The following is a 16,914-nucleotide window of genomic DNA, read 5'->3' as shown; positions in this document are numbered from 1 at the left end:
GCAAAAGTACAGCTAGAATGTGTCAGCGCAGAAGGGAGGTTGAGGCCAGGGCATTGGACTCATTTAACTTTGGTGCTGTCAATGGGGTGACAGTGAGGGGGTTTGTACTCTGGGAAGAAGGACGAAGGCATCATAGTGCAGACTGTAATGTGAGTCGGTGAATTGCCAGCATGTACGGAGCAATTTGCAGCACAGAAGACCGTTTGGCCCATCGTGTCTGCGCTGGCAATCCGTTCAGCTTGCGTGCTGAAACACGCTGAAGAGTACACACTTTTAAGACAAAAATCAGCATCGATGGGAATCAGAACAATCCCAATCCCCTGAATCAGTGGCTTGTGGTTCTTGTGTTCCAGTAACTTGCCTTTGTTTGTGTGATTGCCGCTCAGTTTGAACTCAGTGGTGCAGAGTGGGAAAAGGTTGGCTAGATTTGGACCCGAGAGGAGACATCAAAGGACAGTCTAACATTTCTCTGTTCAGAACTAAACAGAGTCAGCGTCACAAACCAGTGGCAGAGCTCTCAATCATTAAAAACTCAAGACGCGCTGTGAGCACTTGTGATCACCTGAGATAGCCGTGTGAAGCGGTTAAACGCTCTGCAGCGCACTTGCGTGGATGGATCTCAAAATTGCATCTCTCTCTCTCCCTCCCTCTCTCCCTTCCCCGTCTCCCTTTCTCCGAATGGCCTCGAGGCTTAAAATAACGTAAGCTGTGTGTGCGCGTGCAAACAAATGCACTTTGCAGAGCGAGAGAGAGAGAGAGAGAGGGAGAGAGAGAGAGGAGTTTGTGAAGTGTTCAAAACACATCAAAGCGGAAAAGATCACTCGTGGTCAGTAAGGTGTTTGCGATTTCCGAAGGATTTTGTTTCAGCTGGGATTGTGTTTGAAAGCAACTGAGTCTAATCCATTGCCCAGGAGATGAGTTTAGTGTGGCTTGCACCGTACGAGTGACTGTTTGATCTGTGGCTTTGGGGAAGTTTCAATTGCTTTTTAGCTCGCGAGGATTCTTACTTACTTTGTATCCTGTCACCTCAGATTCATTTTCCATTGCCTTGACGTGTTCCCAGTTTAAAACCACCCTGGAACTGGCCGATTCCCACCAAATCTTCCCAGGTGCTTGGCTTGGTGCTGCAAGACACAATAGCAATGATCGCCCCTCATCATCACATCGTCACGACGTCTCAAAGCACTTCGCAGGATTTGTGCGAGCTGACAGAAGTGACCTGACTGCGTATTGATAACTATAATAATCCTTGCGTTTGATACAGCGCCTTATCACGTCTTCGAGACGTCTCAAAGCGCTTCGCAGAACATACTGCAAAGTGTAGTGGCTGTATATTTCGTGGAGCCTTGCCTGTGAGTGTAACTTACGTGGTTTCTTGGTTGTAATATTAATAGGAGCGCTGGCAGGTCCGGTTCCCGCACTGCTGTAGGCTTTAACGATGATGTTGTACAGAGTGCTGCCTTTCAGGCCTGGGACCTTTGCTGATGTGTTGTTTCCGTCTGATCTGAATTTATCCGCCGTCTCTTCGCTCTCGTCGTCTGTCCAGTACTGTATCTTGGGACGCAACGCAAAGAGAGCAGATTCGATAGTATCTTTCACGGGGGAATTGGACGGGTAACTTGGAAAGGGAACACGGGCAGGTAAGAGCAGGGGAGTGGGGCGAATTGGATAGCTCTGGCAAAAAGACCTCTGAGTTTCTCAGCGTCGTTAATCTCTCAATTTTAATTTCTAATGATAATTATAATAATAACCCTTGCATGTAATATAGCGACTTATTACGCCTTCGAGATGTCTCAAAGCGCCTCACAGAATTCACTGTAAAATGTAGTGACTGTGCATTTGCGGGCGAAAGGCGGCAGCCGATTGGGCACGGTCGGGTCCCACAAACAGCCCCGCAGGCTAAGAGAAAGAGTGAGAGAGACAGACTGAGAGAGAGGGAGACGGAGAGAGATTTGGTATAATTTTATAAATTTGGGTGTAAGATCCCTTCAACACTTTAGCACCTTCCCCCCACCGTCTTGTCTCCTCCCACCCCACTCTCCTGCTTGCCCCTTCCGCTCAGGCGAGTTGCGTGTGTCCCCTCCCATCCTTTCAGCAGCCAAGCTTTCAGATCCGCTCGAGCTGTCATTGACGCTTACGATAACAAGCCCCGCATTTTGTAAAGCGCCTGTGACGAGGTGGAATGTTTGACAGGTAGCAGCTGAAAACAGTGAACGACTTCCAAATGACATGACATTTTTTTTTGCAAATATCAGCGGTGTGACAAGGACTCTATTCGACCTTCGGACTCGATTCCAAGCAGCATTTCCCTTACCTCGTAACCTCGCACCTTTCCCTTGTTCGATTCCCAAGGCACAGCTTCCCACAGCACCTCTATCTCCGAAGCGGACAGACTTCTGGCCGAGACGTTGAATGGCGCGACACTTGGCTCTGAATCACAAGGAGAAGCACTTTCACCCTGTGCATGTAAGTACGATAATAGCGACTCTCTTCCCTTTCCAGGCCGTGCCATGGGATGTTTAGCAGAGTCACGCGAGGAAGGCTCTGTTGCGTGTGAGCTTGGTACAGGAGCTGCTGGCATCAAGGCTAGCGTGACTGCAGCGGTGGCAACTTTTGCCCTGAAGAGGAGCGTGTGAAAATGTCCTCCTGGCAACCTGCCGTGGTCGATGGCGTTGGTATTTAAATACATGCGTGTCCATCGGCCCGTCACTCCAGTGAATGTTAGAAACAGCCGAGGGCCATCCCTCCCTCCCAATACTACACAACTCATTAGATTCAATTCACTCGGTGGAAGAGGGCATAAATCTCCCTCAGGAGTTCCTGTCCCATTGAAGGACAAACAACAACCTACCAATGTTTTTCGAGTATAAAGACTGGGTCATAATGCACCCAGTCCATATAACTGTTGCCAACAGATCTCGTGTTCAGCACCATTGGGGAATGGTTCAGCAGCACTTGTTACAAAGACTTTTGTGTTCGTTTTCTCATATTCCTGTCTCCAAACAAATTGCATCACTGAGGAAAGTGCTAACAAGACACCAGAGGGCCCGAGAGTTCTCATATTCTTTGCTTTAGGATCATGAATAATATTAATAATAATTAAGGAGAATAGTTATAAAATAATCATCATCCTTGCATTTGAAGTAATGCTTAATCACATCGTCACGGTGTCTCCAAGTGCTTTGCAGGATTTAAGTGTAGAGTCCGTGGATTTTGGAGAAGAATTTGGCAGCCAGTTTGCGCACAGCAACGTCCCCACATAGAGATCCCTTTGCCTTAAAGTTTAAATAAGATAAACGTTTTATAATAATAATAATAATCCTCGCATTTGATATAGCGCCTTATCATGTTGTTTTAAGACGTCTCAAAGCGCTTCGCAGGATATTTGGGGGATTGATGGCCAGGACCAAAGTTGGGGGAGAGAAATCCTGAGTGGTTTAAATCGCTTAGTTAATTGGCGCGGAGTCTGATTCCTCACTTACCCTCCTCAGCGGAAAACACTGTGATGACGGGGCTGTAGGGACCCTCTCCTTTGTTATTGTAAACGCCCACTTTCACTTCGTAGGGAGAGAAAGGAGCCACACTTTCGTTCCGGAAGACGTACTTCGAAGTGTCCGCGGACGTGACGGCCGCTTTCATCCAACTGGTAGTCGCCAGGGGCCGAAAGGCAACCACGTAGCCAAAGCCCTCTCCGTTCTGCAGCTCCTCAGGCACTGGCTGGAGGCGAGAAAACACGGCTCAGCTCAATCGTTCCCCAACAAGCGCCAATCCCCTCTGATCTGCTGCCAGTCTACTGTCGAGCATATAGTTACACGGAGTTGATACAGCGCAGAAACAGCCCATTCGTCCCAACTAGTCTGCCCCGGGGTTTACACTCCACATCACTGTCCCTCCAATACCCCACTATTCCCTTCACCCTCATATACGCAATCGCACCTCCACCACCAACAACAACTTACATTGACACAGCGCCTTTCCCGTCAGGAGGACGTCCCAAGGCGCTGGACAGTCAGGGATCCGCACCCGAGCTAGTGGTTGGGATCAGGAGGGGTTGGATGGAGGGTGGGGAGGGTGGAGGTAGGAAGGTGACTGAAGGCACAGTTGAAGAGGAGGGTCTTGAGACGGGTCATCAAGGAGGCGAGGGAGGGGGCGAGGCAGACGGACTGTGGGATGGAGTTCCAGAGGGTGGGGGGCAGAGAGGCTAAAATCTCGCCCCCCCCCCGCCCGCCCACACATCACATCCCACCTCACTTTCAACCACGTTTTCTGTTAGCGGCGTTTTCTGTTTCTAGATGGAGAGCAGAAACTCGTCATCTCAAACCAGTGGTTCAAGATTAGTGGTGTTATTCCTGGATCTTCACATCACCATAACCATGGGAGCATCGCGTCCAAGGTAATATAGAGAAGTGCTTCACAAGCGAAGGCTCCCTTAATATTTAACGGCGTGTAATTTGAAGCAGCACTTATTGTAACTGATCCCAATCCAATTTCGGACATAATTGCGAGGGAGATTATTTGTGCTTGCAATTTCAAATCGATTCATTTAATGCCCCGGACTTGGCTTTCTGCCTCATTGCTGTAGGCGCACAGTCGATGGCGGGGGCGTGGGGTAGGGGGGCTGAGAGGAGGAGAGGGTTGGTGAGCAGAAATGTACACGAATGCACACACACACGCACTCACACACCACAGATACACACACACACACACAGACAAATCACACACACCACACACACAAACGCCATGCATACATACACAGACAAATCACACACACACGCACTCACACACCACACCACAGATACAAACACACACACACACACATCACAGAAACACACACACACACAGACAAATCACACACACACACACCACAGACAAATCACACACACACACACACACAGACAAATCACACACACACACATTACAGATACACACACACACACAGACACACACAAAGCTCCTCTGAAGCATGAGAATGGAAAGACAGGTCAGGTTTGCATGTTGGGGTCTCTGCACACTATTAATGAAGTAAACCCAGGATTAGGAGGTACGATTGTGTGCAGTTTGGTTGCACGTGTACCTCCATAACTCAGTCTTGAGAGAAGACGGTCTCGGAGGGAGAAACCTTATAGAAGCGCAACATTTTAAATATATTTTAAATGGGATTGAATAAGTAAACTTATAATAATAATAATAACCAAGACAATAGAACAAGAGGGGCATAGGTTTAAAGCCGCAAAGGTCAGCTTTAGGACAGATACCAGGAAGGTTTTCTTTACCCAGCAGGTAATTAACGACTGAAACAGGTTGCCAGGAAAGATGGTTGAAGCCAGCACGCTGGGACTCATTTAAAAAAAAACAGCTTGATGCTGTGATGGGAGGACAGGAAGAGATAAGATAGTCTGGAGGGATCTTCTTCATCCGAACTGATCTTGTCATCTGGCGAATTTGAAATCTCCAGCGGTGTGTGTGTGTGTGTGTGTGTGTGCGTAACCTCATAATCAGTCTGGCGACCATTTTCCTGCGGCAGCTATTTAGCTCTGCTTATCTCGTGTCGTGTATCCTTTCCTGCACAATTCCAGTGCTGCATTCAACTTACCTCCCATGATATTACCAGTTCAGACCGACTGCCACCTCCCCCACTGACGTTAGCAGGTCCCATCTTAGGAACTGCAAAGAAAGGAGAGAGTTACAAGCCACGGGTTCCCTTGAAACCTTGACACAGAAACCACTCGTGCAATCCATTCCCGATTTAACACAATGTACCCAGCTACGCAGTGTTCTCAGATGGCGTGAAGGAGTGATAAGATCTGGGCACTTCATGTAAAATTCATAACTTTTGAATAGCCCGAAAGAATTTCTGCGCTTGTTTTATCCTCAAATCCCCAATATCTTTTGTTTCCATTGAGAATGTGGGTGGTGGGGAAGGACATTTGACAGGACAACTGATTATATAAACAATATTTTCAGGTCTAAAATGTTACAACACAAATTGGTTTTCTTTTGGAGAATGAAACTAAGTGCTTACAGGGTTTGGAAACAAATGAGTGGTTTTGCAATGCGGATTAAACGTGCTTAAATCAGTTATAAGTGACTTGCGCTATTAACTCATTCCCTTAATCCACTCTCACTGTTTTCTTATTAAATAAGCATTAGAATAAAGTCCTGGCCAACAATCCCCCAAGATAAAATCCACTTCAAGGCTGTATTCGGGGGCATTTTCCGTGCACCAATTGACTGCTACATCCACCCGCCCTCGAAATGTGCACAGTTTCATTTTTAATTGAAGCTTTCTTTAAACGTCGGGTCCCGAGTTTGGAATAATTGAAGTGTAGCGATCCTTTATGCAAGAAAACTAGTTTGAAGTCTGTATTAAAATGGCTCCAGGATTAAAATTCAATTTGGCTCATGTGCTGAACATGAACATGTGCTGTACCTCTGTAAATGATCACGATTTAACTCTTCAATAAACCCACATCCCTCACAAGCTCCACAGCCACGTCTCCATGACTGTTTGTGATACAAGAGCCAGACACCCCACCCAGACGTGCCCAGCCACACTTCAAAGCTTTTGCTGCCAATGCACTGAACGCATTCACATGTACTTAGTGGTTAGAGCGCTCGCCTCGCAAGCGAGAGGACCTGGGTTCGATTCCTGGGGCGAGTCGAAACCTTGGAGCAAGTTTCCTTACTCCACACGTCTCTGTTTACCAAGCAGTAACTTGGAACCCGGCCGTTAGTCAATTGGCAGATCGCTTTCCGGGGGTAATAAGCCCTCCAAAAAGAAAATGATAATAGTAATTTGGTCACTTGATCCACCACTGTTTGTGGGACGCTGCTGTGTGCAATTGGCTGCCGCGTTTCGCCCACAAAATACACAGTCAAGTCAAATTACAATATATTCTGCGAAGCTCTTTGAGACATCTCAATAACGGGATAAGGCGCTATATCAAATGTAAGGATTATTATTATTACTTAAAATGCCCTATTTCTGACCAAACGCATTATCAGAAACTCGCACTATTCATTCCGTGGACTCCTCTTTTGCACTTACTACATTTATTCATCGAGGTGAACGTGAGTAAATGCGGTAACCACTGGAATACTTCACTGAGTGGGTGGACGTGTAACACGGAAACCCTGTCTACAGTGTTACTGTACGACTTTGCCTCAAGAGTATCGTAAACAGTCAAAGGGCACACACTACTCCTGGGATTTTTGCAGATGTGGGAGGGTGTCTTTTCTGAGTTGTGTTTTTTGTGCAGTAATTGTCGACAAGGCAATATTTATGAATCGTTGCTTTGAACGTTCATTCTGTTACTGCAAATGTGCTATTGATGGCTATTGACTCACCCACCAGCCCTCCGCTGCAGCAGCTGATAGTAAACCGACTCACAGGAGTCACCCGGCTCTATTTGTTACCACATATAGGCAAAGCTCACACTATTTCTCCTAACAGTCTATTAGGTACAATACACTTTGGCCATTAAAGATGCCAAAGTTATTCCCACAGCTATTTCTAGAGGAATGACTTTATCCATGAACAGACATTGAACAGAAACTTGCAGACATCATTCTTGAGAGATAACAATACTTTGGGTGGAAAATGTAATGTTTGGTTGTTGAGCAATTGTCAGATCAGACATTAAAGCAACGATCAGACAAACTGGGAGCTCTTCAGTCTTGAATAATAGCTAATAATAACCCTTGCATTTGATACAGCGCCTTATCATGTTTTCGAGAGGTCTCAAAGTGCTTCACAGTATATGGTGTAAAGTGAATTGACTGTATATTTTGCTAGGTAAACAGAGGTGTGAGGAGTAAGGAAACTTGCCCAAGGTTTCGCCCTGCCAAGAATTAAACCCGGGGCTTATGTTATTATGTGAGGCAAATGCTTTAACCACTGAGCTGCAGGATCTCACAAGAAGGGACCTTATGGAAGTACATCAGTGGGTTGAGAAACCCAGAACAATACTTTGGATGTACTGAAACTGCTGAATGAGTGAATACTAATTTAGGGTTGCCAAGAGCAATTTCTGTAAAGACACCGGGAAGTATTTCTTTACCAAGAGCGTAATTAACAACTGGAACTGGTGACTGGGTAGCTGATCGCCACGATGCTGGGAGTCATTTCAAAAAAAGCTCGAGGATGTGATAGGAAGACTTCAGGGTGGGTTTTCTGGGAGGATGAGATCAAAAGAACCTTCTTGGATCTGAAAGTCTCTTGTGATCTTGCCCGATTCTGCACATATTTTCTCAACCCAAAGTGCTGATGTTGAACTTCTTTTTGCTCCAGGTACAATGTTAACTATAAAGATCAAATAAAATCACTATTTCTCCAGTGGAAACTTTCATACACAAAGCCTCATCGTAACAAATATTTACTCAAGTGCAAGTGTTTCACACTTTCGGTAATGTATCCTCAGACCACGAGCTTAATTACTCAAACTGCTGTGAAAACAGCATGAAAATTAAACCCTTTAATTAAATCTCTCAGTCGTGATAAACCCATAAAATGGTTTATCTTTCCAATGCTGAATAACTTAAAACATTCTCTGTGGAAATGTTGCCACAGTCGAACTGCGCCGCTGTTGAGCAATCTCAGACGCTTCCCTGTTGAAGGACGCTATATAAATGCAAGTTGTCGTGGTTGGTGGTTTTATCTCCACCCGCACTCCGCCCCCTTATTTTGCTTCCATTCGTCAGCTGTGCGAAGCGCTTTGAGACGTCCTTCTGATGTGAAAGATGCTGTGTGACTAGAAACCGCTGCTGTTGTCTCTGACCATCTCAGTCCTGGCAACGGGCTTGGTGCAATGAACACGTTAAAAACCTTTGTCATTTAAAAAAGAAGGACACCGTCTGGAATTAATTTGAAAAGTTTGGCATCGCAGAAATACAGCAGCAAAAACCCAAGAGCAAAGACGTGCAGAGGTCTGCCGATTGAGCCACCGCATTATAATCGTAGCCGAAAAGCATCTGCAAAGCAGTCATCCTGTCGCCAGTCTTCAGCAGTTTAAACACAGGACCTACTTATGCAGCGTAATGAATTTCTGCCTTCCCCACTGATGACGGACATCCTTGTAAATTCTGCAATCGGAACGCTGTTAAATTTGAGAATACTGGTATCGTTTTCAGCCACTTTCCTCCTAATGAAAAACTGCCAGAAACGCCTGTTTGACTGCAGATGCTGATTTTGGCAAAGTATCAACAAAGGAATAGTACCAATTTGAAGCAATTGATCACCGGCTATCCAGTCTACTTCTAATTACTGCCGACTTCAAAGAACAGTCACTAGTGATTTTTTTATGGGGAGGTGGGGGTGGGGGGTTTGCCCTGTTCACTGCTATTATTAAATCCGTTCCGAAGTTTTCAAGACGTTTAAGTTATTTCCTGATCTTCCTTAAACTTTCTGGTTCCTCGATGGCGATCTCTCTGTTTAATATCGGCTGCTTATGATGTTTTAATCGATTGCTTCACAACTGTTTGTGGGACGTTTCTGCGCGGAAATTGGCTCCCGCGTTTGCTTACGAATTACACGAGTCTCTGCTGTGACGCACTTTGAGATAAGTTTGGGCACGTCATATCAAATAATTATTATTATTATCATTATTATTAGTACAACAACAACTATTTTTTATAGAGCTATGTAGCCCACTGCCAAGCACTTGTTTTCAGCGCAATGCATAGAAACGAGCAAGAAAGAATCAAGGAGAACGATTCTATTGCAGGTTCAAAGCTGCAACACAACAAAATTAGATCTTTACAGCAGTTGATCCTTTAATGCTGTGAATTAAATCGTGCTCAGGAAATCTTCACATCCACGTAATCCGCGAATATAAAAATACGCTCCTGATAATCAGGTTGGCAACAGCGGATGTGTATTTAAAAGCGGTGTCATGGCAAAATAAGATGTTTATTTTTTCGCCAGCTCATATCTATCGAGTCTAAACAACACCCCCACCCCCCCATCCCCTCGCCCCACCCTGGGCTTCGACACAGAGTTGGCTTTGTCTGGAGATTTCAACCCCGTCACTCTTGGTGATGAAGCCACCAGCAGACCCCATTCACGTGGCATTCAATGGAATTCTTTGCGGGATTCCACCTGCTGCCCAGTGTCGAACCCGGCCAGACGTTTTAATAATAATAATACTAATCCTTGCATTTCATGTAGCGCCTTACTACGTCGCCGAGACAGCTCACAGCGCTTCGCAGAATGTACTGCAAAGGGCAGGGACTCTGTACTTTGTGGGCAAAACCCGGCAGCCACAGCAATGTCCTACAAACAGCCATGGAATCATAGAATCATAGAATTATACAGCACAGAAGGAGGCCATTCGGCCCATTGTGTCCATGTCGGCTCTTTTGAAAAGCACTGTCCAATTCAATCCCACTCCCCCGCTCCCTCCCCATAGCTCTGCAAACTTGTCCTCCCCAAAACGAGTGACCAAAATTTTATTTGGGGGATTTGTTGGCCGGGATACCGGGAGAGAGAAACTCCCGTCTGTTTTCGACTAGCGCTGCGGGATCTTTAACCCCCACCTGGACAGGCAGACGGGACCTCGGTTTAACATCTCATCTGAGGGACGGCTTTAATTTAATCTAATTCTACATTAGATCAGTTCCATTCAGACTGCACAATGAGTGGTTGTGCACTTACATTCCCGATCAGTGTTTCGGGGCTGGGGGGGGGTGGGGTGGCAGTGAATGTGGAAACCAACACCACGTTCATTTTGATTGCCTTGCCCATTAAAACTAGAATCTTTCCTGAACGCACTGGACTCCAAGTTGGTTCGGCGAGGGGTGTCCTCCTTCAAAAGGGTGAAGCAAGTGGAAATTTCCAGGGCAAAATGTGCTGAAACGTGCTTTCTCTTTTCTACGTGATCCTATCTGCTAAACCCAGACCACCCTGGAATGCCTGTTATCAGGAAATGGCTTGACAGCTTTCTCTTCACAGCCCTTACAGTTTATATAGCAGGAGCACACGGCAATAGGTCTGAATCTTGCATCTCTGGTTACTTTTGTTAAGGGTTCAAAGTTTTCAATGAAGTTGAAACTTATGCATGCTTGAAGGTCTGAAATTTTTCAACCCGTTGCCTCAAAATTGTACTCTCGGTGCAGATTTGTGGAAAATTCTTAAATCCAGCCTTGATTTGGAAGCCAGCTTTGAAAAAAAAGGCTTGTGTGAGGGGCGGGGGGAAACTTTGGAGGGAGGGAGTTCGAGAGAACTTCCGAATTAATTTTGCGGTGTTTCTTAGTGGATTTCATCATTAGGATGTCCATGTAGGGGGTTGCTGATGGTAGCTGGAAATGATTTTTTCAGTCCCATACGTTGAGAAACTTTTGGTTTTTACGTGAGGAGTGAACACGAAGAGAGGCGTTTTCAGTGATTGGACGTAGAGAAGACTATCGTCTCCTGGCAGAGGGATAGTCCCCACTTTGACTGTGGGAACGTGACTCCAAAAGTAGAATGAATTGGAGCTGCGTTCCACAAATCATTACCACTCTCGCCCAGATATCTCAATTAACAACAACTTGCATTTATATAGCGCTTTTCATGTGGGTTAGCGTCTCAGTACGAGGTCTTGTCTGCCTGTTCAGATAGAGGTTAAGGATCCCATGGCGTTATTCGAAAAGAGAAAGGAGCTGCTCCCAGTATCCTGGCCAACAATCCCACCGATAAAATTGGTCACTCACTTCATGGCTGTGTTTGAGGGACATTGCTGTGCGCAAACTGGCTGCCGTGTTTCGTGCCCAATATACATAGTCATAACCACTTTACAGTATATCCTGTGAAGCTCTTTGAGACGTCTCGACGAGGTGATAAGGCCCAATACCAAATGCAAGGATTATTATCATTATTATTATTGAGAAACACGGCAAAAATTGTTACTTTGTGCTGTTCTTGGTAATAATGAGTGGTCACTTACAGGACTCTTCTGTTCGTGATTTTTCCGATGGAAGGCTTGGCTCTCCGATGCCGATGCTGTTAGTAGCAACGACACGGAATTCATACTCCACCCAGGGGTTTAAGTTGATGACTGTGGCTCTCAAAGCATCTCCACCAATGACCTCGGGAACTGCAAGTACAAGCAGGAAATGTTAGTCCAGTTGCAAACGGGCCACAGACTTAGAATTGGAACAGACCGAAGCTTTTTCAACTCAGAGGCAAGTTTGCCTGTTCCCGGGATAGTATCTAATTGAAAGAACGAGTTACAAGATTTAACAAATCACTGATGGAAGCCTTGCAATGTGAAATTCACATGTTTGTCAGGACGGTGAACTCTGCTCTGATAAGTAATTACATTTACCAGCCGTATGTTTGGAGCAATTTACTCAATGCCAGTGATTTTAGGCAGTCCTGCGTGTTGGGGAGTAAAGCTCTTGGTGTGGTGTAAGGAGTGAGCGCAAATCACTGGTGTTTTTGATGATGGTACGTAGAGAAGACTATCATCTCTTAGCAGTGAGATTGTCAGAGTATCAAACTAAAACTGCCCAGTGGAGGAGATTCCCCCTCCCAAATATCGCAGTTGTTGGGACGAAAGAGGTCAAAGACGAGAGTAAATCCTGGTGCAGCTCTGACGTGATATATCAGCAACATCATAAAATACTTGCTGCAAGTCAATTCAGGCACCAAGGGCTTGTGCCAAAAAGCTATCACATTCCCTTATCACCACCGGTATGTGAAGCCTCAGCATTCACTGGTGGCCAAGCCTCTATCAAACGCTTATCGCCAGCTAACTCGGTGGAGAGCAATAATTGATAGCAAGATTTGTGTGGAAAAAATGCAACACAAGTCAGCACAAATACAAACACTTGTGAACATGGGGGAGAGTGAGGATCATGCTGGTTTGCTGCTGTTATGTATCAAACAATCCCTCTTTGCCTTTCTTGGCTTCGCTTTGGTCTGCGACCCTTTGAAGCTACTGAAAGGAAGATATGTTGCCATTTCGGTCATTTTAAAGGAATTTGGGTCATTTTCGAAGGAGTATTTCTCCAATTTTAAAAGAAAGTTGGGTTGAAAGTTGAAAGGATCTTGTGTGATCATAGGGGGGGTGGTTGGTGGGGGGCAATGCAGGCAGAATATGGGGCAACTCATACTTCAAAGATTTTTCAGCGAAAGTTTCGGAGGGAATGTTACAGTGAGAGATAGACACAACGGAATGGGCTTGTGAGTGCTTGTGAGCAAGGTTGTGAGCAGAGGAGCTGATATATCCTGTCATCTCTGCTTCAGGAATTATTCTCTCTTTTGTCCCAAAGACTGCAATGTTTGGGGGGGGAGGAAATCTCCTCCACTAGGCAGTTTTAGTATGAGACTCTGACAAGCTCAGGTGATAGATAGTCTTCTCTACGTCTCGTTTGGCAAACGTGAAAATCTGAGAAGGTGTGTTCCAAAAAACAGAAAGAAAAGTGCTTGAGTCTTGTCTCGTTGGCAAAACCCAAAATTAATTATAGGTAATACAGAGATAGTCCGAGACATATGTGTGTGCGACCGCCAGGAAGGTGGAAGGCGGAATAGATGGACCTTGGGACTTTTTTAGTCTAGCATTTCTTATTTTAATTATATCAGTTTGTTCGATGGGATCAGCCGTGCTGTTGCACTCACCTGCAGTCAGTGCTTGCCAACCCACTGAGAAGGGAGTACGGGCTTGCACTGTGTACATGGAGATAGGGCTGTGGTTATCAATACCAGAGCTCCAGGACAGTTCAGCTGTAGATTCTGTAATCTCTTCCACTATCACAACCCCTGGAGGACCAGGCGGCCCTAATTCAAAACACATAAGAAATCAGACCCCCGTATTATCAGACGGGCATTAATTCCATCAATGGGCTAAAAGCAAAGAAGGTTAGGGTTGAAAAACGCATGGCGATTGACAGCAGATTGCAGGAGACTCAAGGTCTCGGACAAGAAACAGCTGCTTAAGTTTCCTTCAGACAAAAGGGAAACAACTTTGAGCTGTGAGGACAATGTAGGGTAAGTCTAAACAGATGTGGGGGTGAGATGGCTTTTGATCTTGTGATAGACTTTTAAGAAAAAAAGATTATTTTTGCACAATAATGGATGTAAAATAACGACAATCAGATGTTTTGCTTCAAACTTGTCCCGAGTCGGTTACGTTTCTTGCTCAAGGTACATAAATCTTGTTGTTAGTACCACGCTACACACCATTAAACACCCGGGGGGAAGATTCTTGCCTCGCTGGGAAGTTGAAAGGACTGTATCTGATCACGGGCAGAGAGCAAAGAGGCAATCTCACACTTTAAAGGTCTCTCAATTCTTCGCCCACAATCTCTCAAGTGGCTCGGGTCTGTTACCTAAAACACGCAATGCTATTCGAAAAGGTAATGGAGTTCTTCTCCTGGTGTCCTGGCCAACAATTCCTCCCAAATAAAAGTGCGTTGGCTGTGTATCTGTAGGTGAAAGTGCCAGCCAATTTGCACATGGCACCATCCCACTCCACTAACTAGCCATCACTAGCCATGAGTGATTTTATTTGGGGAGATTATTCAGAATTATCATGTCCACAAAATCGAGCGCATGCAAACTTCATTCATCAGTCTCTCTCTCTCTCTCTCTCTCTCTATCTCTCGTTCGTTCACTCGTTTTTACCATCAATCTTTCCAAAGTAAACTATTCTCTGTTTCTGGGACTTGCACGTCTGTGTTGAAGACCAGAACACATTCCAACTGTACTTGTGCAGCGATCTGGGTTGCAATAAATTCCAAAATCTGCCAACTGCAAACCGCAACAGCGTGCCATAAATTGGAAACGACAGCACGGAACTTGGGCTCCGTTCCATTGAGTGATGAGCAAAATTAAACGCGACTGTATCAGATTGGGCATCTCCAAAAATAAAATGATGTCAACATGTAATAAACCAACAGAGACAAACACAACACCACATCTAGCCTGGGTTTTCCACGGTTTTCCCTCAATTGCCACCCAGTCTGGTCGACGCTGTCTATTTCAGTGGGTGGATGTGCACACTGTCATTGAGGTTGGTGAGACGTAGACAGGAAAAACAGTGGATAGACAGTTGGGATTATTACTTGATTTCTGGCATAGAATGAATGAAAATTACACAGTATATTCCCATCCTGGAATCCACTGCTGATGAGTAGGCTGCAGGAGTGGGGATGGGGTGAGGGGTTGGGAGGGAATGGAAATAGGATGGGGTGAGTGGGGGAACAAGGGAGGGTATAAGGGTTGGGTGGGGAGGGTGGAATCAGGAGTTTACGAGTGGAAAACCCCTAAGCAAAGTTGGGGAGAGGAGCATGTTTAATAGGAATAACCTGTTTCTGACCAATATACAGTAGTATATACTGGTGTACATTGGTTCAGTTTATGGCTGCTTGTGCGACATTGCCTGCGCACAAATTGGCTGCCGTGTTCGGCCACCGCACACACAGTCACTCCACTTTATCGCTTGGAAACGTATCACAACCGAGGGACGAAATCCAAACGTAAAACTCAGCGCCACCATGACCACGACAACTTGGGTTGACATAGCGCTCCTCACGCAGAGAGCTTGAAAGTCGGGCAACGTCTCCTCAGTGTACTGCCATAAGGAGGTTTCCACACCACGAAACGGGTCAGAGATGTGGTGCTTGAATCACAAAATCCTGGCACTGCATTGCATAGTAAGCGATCACTCATGTGTGAAGCAAGATGCATTTGCTCAAAAACTTGGGCTCAATCTCTTACCCATCGGCTATAATATGGATTCAAACTGGGTGTTCAAGGGGAAGATTAGAATAATGCAAACCACAAAGAATGCGTCACAAAGTCGGACGAAAGCAAATATGAAAATGGGCCCATTTTCCGTGCCTTATAAAACAAGGCCCCCCCAAAGGCTTACCCTTCTCAGCAGCTTTCACCGTGACTCATCTACTGCTTTGAGTGCAATCGTGTTCAGACACGTGCAGTTCTCTTCTGGTGCTTGGTAAGGAGAAGTAACAGCGCCCGGTGAGGGGCGAGGGTGGAGTTGGGAGTAGAGGGAGAACCTCAGGGTGTGTTGGGGGAACTGGTGGAATATAACCATCTAAAATCGCACAGCTTGCCATTATGAGCACCGCCTGGCAAACTTCCTGCTGCTTGTCCAGCTAGGACCATTCTCTCCGTTAGGGCTTTGGCTCTCTAGAACCGAACGATGATCCTAACAGCTGAGATGAGCGTCAATGGTCACGAAAGGCGCTATGCAAATGTCGTTTTATTGATGTTGCTGTTGTTGTTGGGCTGTAAGAGTTAAAGCCAAGTCAGCTGTATTCAGTGAGGTTATTGTACAATCTATATTCCAAAATAAGCTGCAAACACGGCCTCCAGAGAATGGAAAAACATCAATGCAGTGGAAAAACATCAATGCAGATATTTAGAATGTCCCCGAAGTAATGTGATGTTGCCAAGACGTTTTATGGATTTTTTATGAGAATCTCAGTAAAGTCCACTTCATCACCATATTCAAAAACAAGATTCTTTCAGCAATTCAAAACCCCAAAGCTTTGTATCCGAGTAAAGCTCTTTTATACGCCTTTTCGTTGGACCCTGGGTACGATACAGTACATCACACACTCAGCCGCAATTATCAAGCTAAACTCTCACCCAAGTGCCTTCTTTGTAAAGGAGCAGTTTTTAGTTATGTGTCAGACGTTCGGCCATTAATCATCCATCATTCGGTTGTGTAAGAGGTTTCAGATGGGGCCAGATTGCCATATCAGACACGATTCCGTCAACACTGAGATTATCCGCTCACATGTTTAAGGTATTATCCTGCTATTCACCTTACACTATTACAAGGGAATCAGTGAAACAGTATGACAATAGTCTATCCCTTCCTAAGTGCATAGTGTACACTCCTTTGAAACATATTCCATTTCAAAAGCCAAATTTTCGACGTTCGTTGTCCTGCGCTCACAGTTAATTGC

The 16,914-nt window shown here is 45.5% G+C and overlaps 1 protein-coding gene across 1 annotated transcript in view; it reads right to left on the bottom strand.

Annotated features, from left to right (window-relative positions):
* The window catches only part of cntn4 (contactin 4), a 267,986-nt gene that overhangs the window by 13,752 nt on the left and 237,320 nt on the right, over positions 1 to 16,914 (bottom strand). Inside the window, exons 15-21 of the mRNA XM_042339601.1 lie at positions 13,598 to 13,756; positions 11,922 to 12,071; positions 5,594 to 5,664; positions 3,483 to 3,717; positions 2,315 to 2,430; positions 1,368 to 1,554; positions 1,012 to 1,124 (exon numbers count right to left, since the gene is read on the bottom strand). Of these exons, the coding sequence (XP_042195535.1) occupies positions 1,012 to 1,124; positions 1,368 to 1,554; positions 2,315 to 2,430; positions 3,483 to 3,717; positions 5,594 to 5,664; positions 11,922 to 12,071; positions 13,598 to 13,756 (1,031 nt within the window). The remainder of the gene's footprint in view (positions 1 to 1,011; positions 1,125 to 1,367; positions 1,555 to 2,314; positions 2,431 to 3,482; positions 3,718 to 5,593; positions 5,665 to 11,921; positions 12,072 to 13,597; positions 13,757 to 16,914) is intronic.

This window comes from Callorhinchus milii, unplaced genomic scaffold (assembly GCF_018977255.1).
Source record: "Callorhinchus milii isolate IMCB2004 unplaced genomic scaffold, IMCB_Cmil_1.0 Scaffold12, whole genome shotgun sequence".
Classification (NCBI taxonomy): Eukaryota; Metazoa; Chordata; class Chondrichthyes; order Chimaeriformes; family Callorhinchidae; genus Callorhinchus; species Callorhinchus milii.
Note: the sequence above shows the minus strand (reverse complement) of the source record. Positions and strands in the feature narration are given on the sequence as shown.